General features: G+C 39.4%; 1 protein-coding gene across 2 annotated transcripts in view; it reads right to left on the minus strand.

Moving 5' to 3' along the window:
- Positions 1–5,822, minus strand: part of SBF2 (SET binding factor 2) — a 241,686-nt gene that overhangs the window by 71,874 nt on the left and 163,990 nt on the right. For both annotated transcript variants that reach the window (XM_021710296.1, XM_021710295.1), the window contains exons 17-19: positions 4,872–5,134; positions 2,100–2,272; positions 1,329–1,402 (exon numbers count right to left, since the gene is read on the minus strand). In XM_021710296.1, the coding sequence (XP_021565971.1) occupies positions 1,329–1,402; positions 2,100–2,272; positions 4,872–5,134 (510 nt within the window). The remainder of the gene's footprint in view (positions 1–1,328; positions 1,403–2,099; positions 2,273–4,871; positions 5,135–5,822) is intronic.

Raw genomic sequence — 5,822 nt, forward strand, 5'->3', positions numbered from 1 at the left:
CCAGGCGGGTCTCAAACCCGCGGGCTCGGGCAATCCACTCACCTCAGCCTCCCAAGGCGCGGGATTATAGGCTGAGCCACTGAGCCCGGCTGTATTTTTTTTATGTTTGAATTTTATACAAAGAATATTACTATTTCTGCAAATTGAAAAAAACAATTACTCTAAAAAACAGATGTATTTTTAGAAAGACCTGTCCTTCTTGACCAAGTAATGAATATTTACATACTGTCTTAGGAAATCCTGACACAGTGTCCTTTATATAAGGAACCACATGATATGATTCTCTGAAGAATTTAGAGCTAAGGGAAAAAAATACATCTTTCCTGAAGGTCTGATGTGTTTATTTTTTACTAAGCAATAAAAACTATAAAAATTGGCGCTATTCTTTTTGCTGGCTCTAAGAAGCTTAGAATCAAACGTAAAGCCAAAGTATATGATCACTGTATCCCAAGATTCTGATAGAATTATCTTTCCTACCTATCTGGCTTCAGATCTCTCCTTTGAATTTATTTTTAATAGTTCTGTTACATAGGCAAGAGCATCCTGAAACCCTAGTTTGCCAGAATAGTTGCAAAATAATAGTCTGAAAGGCTTGTCAAAATATAGATTTCCAGACTATGTTAAAGGTATTCCAATTTCAGGAGGTTGGGGTGGGGTTCAGGACTCTGAATTTTTAATAGACTTTCCAGCTGCTTGTGATGCACAAAGTCAGATCCAGGAACTTGGTGTAATTACCTTAAGTCCTTTTGGGGGCGAGGGGGAATTAGGCAGAGCAGAAAATCTGAGGTTGAGCTTAGAAATGAGAACTGTTCATAATTTATGACCTGTCTATAAAAGTAGACTCAACAGGAGGTTATTATTGCTCCTTTGTTGAATCCAAGAAAAGATATTGTTCCTCTTTCAGTATCCTTTTTCTGAGGTTTTAACATGACAAAACTCCTCTGAAAGTTCAATGTGTCATTAAAACCGGAGCTGGTCTCTGTAGAAGTTTAGGAGAAAGTGCTTTCTGGAGCACAGAAGTCTGTTGTCTATTTTATTTATTTATATTTTTGAGTTGGAGTCTCACTCTGTCTCCCCAGACTGAAGTGCAGTGGCACGCTCCGGTCACTGCAGTCTTGACCTGCTGGGCTCCGGCAATTCCTCCGCCTCAGCCTTCCAAGTAGCTGGAACTACAGGCACACGCTACCACACTTGGCTAATTTTTAAAAATTTATTGTAGAGACGATGTCTCGCCAAGTTGCCCTGGTGGGTCTCAAACCCGTGGGCTCCGGTGTTTATTTTTAAGAAGAGATGTTATACCTTGAAAGCAAGTTGTCTGGAATTCTTACCTTCTGTATAGGTGGAAGTCTTCTGCTTTCTCGATGCACTGCTTCTAGGGTCTCAATGTGCATAGCTACAATTCCTAGGATGAGTCAGTCAGAGTATTCAAAATGAAAGAACACAAAACAAGTAGAATAAAAATACATTCTGGATATTTTAGAACTAAATACAAATCAAAGTTTAGAAGTTTCTCAAAAAGTTAAACATAGAATTACCATATAACCCAGCAATTCCACTCCTAGGTATATACCCCAAAGTTTCCATCAACAGATTAATGGAAAAAGTGGTATATAAAGACAATGGAGATATACAATGGAATATATTTAGCCATAAAAATAATGAAGTTCTGATACATGATACAACATGTATGAATCTTGAAAACATTATGCTAAGTGAAATAACCAAGACACAAAAGTACAAATACATAGAGACAGAAAGTAGATTAGAGGTTACCAGGGACTGGGGGATGAGGAATCTCTCTACCCATTGCTTAGTGGGTAGAGCCTGTTTGGGGTGATAACAAAGCTTTGGAAATAAATAATGGTACTGGCCGCACATTATGAATGTAATTAATGCCATTGAATTGTGCCCTTAAAAATGCACAATTTTAAAACAGCAAATTTTATGTTATGTATTTTACAACAACTTTAAAACATTAAAGATGAATCATAAAACAAATAGTATGACTAAACTACACAGAAGACAAGTATTACCAGGTTTTATGCTGAAACTCAGTTATCGCCAGTATTCTGACTCTCTAAAATCCGCAAAGTGATTACCTGGTATCATGCAATGAAGGCTCTTGATGTGATCCTGAGTAACTCCACTCTCTGTACAAACTTTGTCAATAAATCGGGTAATGAACCGCACAACAGAATTGGCAATATCATTATTCTCTGAATCTTCAAACCCACTCTCTGTATCATAGCTCTCAGCTACACTTCCAGCAATACTAAGACAGCCAAGGAAAGAAATCATGGTCAGTACTCACATGCAACAAATGACTGCTATATAGCAGCAATTTACGTATCAATTGAAAGTGCTCTAGGACTCACGTAACTCCTCGCCTCCTAAGTAACAGTGGTGAAACAGAATGTTCTACTTGCCTGCATTTGGAAACTACTGAAAGGCATTATCCTTATGACCCATATTTGTTTCTGTAAGGAACACCTTCTGTCACTCTCCCTGCTAAAAACTCAGAAACAACAGAAAATAAAGCAAAAGAAACTCTTTCATATATTATCTGCTTCTGGAACCTTCTAAAACAACTTGTCCTCCTAAGGTAATTACTAGAAAGAGCCAAACAAATATGGCTATTTTTGGCAACTGAGGAACATATTCCCTGAGAGGCAAAGTAAGAGAACTTTTCTATGCAACCACATATTCTTCCATATGGAAAGACTAAACTGTCCTATGAACTCTTTTCTTACCAGAATTTATCTCTCTCTAAGTGAATTATAACTCATTTGGTCACTCTGAAACCATCATTCTTCACTAGGTGATAAAATCATACAAGAGATGGGAATAAATTTGAAATGAAGCAGATGTGAAACCTCAATCCTTGCCCTTGTTACTGACTCAGCTCCTACTATCCAATACATTAGATCACTAATCATGGAAAAGAATCATTTGTCTATTCTAACCTACTCACTTCTCTTTCCTCCAAAGTCAATCATATGAGCTGAATCAGTGTTAAAGTAAAGCTAAGCCACTATGTAGACTTTGAGAGAGCAGTCATCTACAATGACTACTTTAAAAGAGAAGGAAAATATAGTGATTGATGGTCATAACGAAAATCAACTTGACTGGCAGTGGAAATAAAGCTGGGGACAGATTAAGAAGACTTTTTTTTTTTTTTTTGGAGTTGGAGTCTTACTCTGTGGCCCAGGCTGGAGTGCAGTGGCACACTCATGGCCACCGCAGCCTTGACTTGCTGGACTTAGCCAATCCTTCCACCTTAGTCTTCCAAGTAGCTGGAGCTACAGGTGCTCACTACCACACCCAGTTTATTTTTTGATGTATTGTAGAGACAAGGTCTCACCAAGTTGTCCAGGCTGGTCTTGAACCCCGGGACTCAGGCAATCCTCTTGCCTCAGCCTCCCAAAGTACTCGGATTACAGACTGAGCCACCATGCCCAGTCAAGAAGATCTTAAAAATCAAGCAGATGAGTCCATTGATGAAACAGTCTTGTGGAATTATGTGCAGTGAAGAAATGTAAAAGTATCATTTCAGAAAGATTCTTTTGGCAGTAGGTCAGATAACTACTGCAAGAGAGATGAATAAAAAATGAAACAATGAAGAGACTGTTACAAGTATGGCTTGAAGTGATAAGGGCCTAGCCTATGCTGTTTACATAAAATAACCAAAGGATGTACTACAAACTACAAAGGCTGAGATAAGAGATCTGTGCACTTGACTATACGGTTCAAAATGCTGACTTCACGCTGTCTGGCATGGATGACCAGAAGTTCTGAGGTGTCCTTGGCAAAAATGAAGCCCCACGGAGAGGGAGATTGAGAGGATGGGGTCAGAGATTTTGGTTTGTAGATGAACTTTTCACAGAGTATGAAGAGCTAGGCAGAGGAACTGAGAATAGGAAGACAAGAGGAGCTGCCTAAAGAGCCTGAGAAAAAGGATGAGCTAGAAGAACCACCAGGATGTTGCAGCATCCATCACTGCAGTCCTAAAAAGAATAGATTCTTACTACTATTGCGGTGATCAGTTCATTTGTTTAATCATTTGTTCAACAAAATATTTACTGAGTACCTACTATATATAAAGATGCTGGGGACATAGCAATGAACAAAACAGACAAAGATGACAAATAATAAGCAAACATATAAAAATAAATCAGGTTGTGGAAAGTGAGGAGGGCCTGTCTGGATAGGTGACACTTGAGCAGAGCAGAGACCTAAGTAAAGTGAGGAAGAGATTCTTGTGACTGTTTTGGAGAGAATGTTCCAAAATGAGGGAAAAACAAGTACAAAGGACCTGAGGAAGTAATATACTTGGAGTGTCTGAGGACTAGCATTAGCAGGGAGACCAGTTTGGTTGACAGAAGAGTGATAGGAAGTAATGTCAGGGCAGATTCTGTTAGGCCTTGCAGGTCATGGTAAACACTTTGGGTCTTATTCTCAGTGGTACGGGGAGTCATTGGAGGGTACAGAGTAAGGCATGTTGAAGATATGACTATAAAGTTAAGAAAAAGGAGGGTTGAGAAACAATCACCTTGTGATTATTACTAGTGAGAAGGAACTCACTAGTAATTTTTCAGGGCACTTTCTGTACATTGCTTTGGCAGAAGGTAACTGAAAGATTGGATCATTAGTGAGTAAGACATTTGGAAAATGTGGTCATGAAAGAGAATAGAGTGTGGAAGAACAGTAGGATGTATAGAGGAGAGCTGAGCAAGTCCAAAGGCGAGGAAAATTGGTTAAATTTTAAAATATGTACAGCAATATTTGCCCAATATTCTGTAAGACCTCTGCTAAGCCAAGACCAGCCCTAAGAAGAGTAAGAGAACAGTCTCTGTGTGTCCCCATCTCAGTACCTGTTTGTGACAATGCTGTTGCTCCCACTCTCCCAGTCACCAGGCGCTGATGTTCTTAGGAGCTTGTTTTTACTTGAGTCTAGCGGAACTAGCAGGTTGACCATGAGGTTTGCAAAGTGAATGGCCTGACTAAAGACAGTGCTTTCCTCATGCTGTACCAGCTCTTGCTGAGTTGATTTGCTCAGAGTAGGCCAAATGCGTAGCTGCTCAGCTGCCAGGTCCATCGCTGTCTTCTCCTGATGTTGGTCATCAGGAAGCTTATCCTAAAACACAAAGCAGTACAGTCCAAAGGAGAACATCCATCACTTTACATGAGTGTCAAAAGACACAGAGGAAATTTTAAATAATTTTTCTATTAAACATCTATATCAGCAAAACAAAAACATATAAACAAAACATAACAACCACCACAAAACAAGACCTAGTCTTTTTTCCCAGATCCAACCAGCCTTGAGTGGAACCATATGACAAACCCAAAGAAGCAGCAGCAAAGCATTCTATAGCTTGTGAAGAGCTGGTATGTTTATGGTCTCACTTGTACCTAACCTAGGGCTGAGAGACAGACTTCTTGAGAATAAACGACACAGAAGCAGGGACAAGTGTTTGTTCTATAAATGCTTTTGAGATATATCAATATTATCACAACAGCTGCTTAAAAAATGATCAAAAGCACCCCACCAACCCAATTATTTCTAGAGTATAATGCTAATCAGCCTTTAAGGCTACTGTCAGTTTAATTCATGAAGATGATAGTTTCTTTTCTTTTTTTTTTTAATGAGTTAGTGTCTCTCACTCTGTCACCCAGGCTGGAGTGCAGTGACACGCTCAAGGCCACCGCAGCCTTGACCTGCTGGGCTCAGGCGATCCTTCCACCTCAGCCTTCCAAGTAGTTGGAACTATAGGTACACACCTCCATGCCTGGCTAAGAGGATGATAGTTTCTTTTTTTTTT

The sequence above is a fragment of the Carlito syrichta genome, unplaced genomic scaffold, assembly GCF_000164805.1.
Source record: "Carlito syrichta isolate Samal-C Ts95f unplaced genomic scaffold, Tarsius_syrichta-2.0.1 Scaffold288381, whole genome shotgun sequence".
NCBI lineage: Eukaryota > Metazoa > Chordata > Mammalia > Primates > Tarsiidae > Carlito > Carlito syrichta.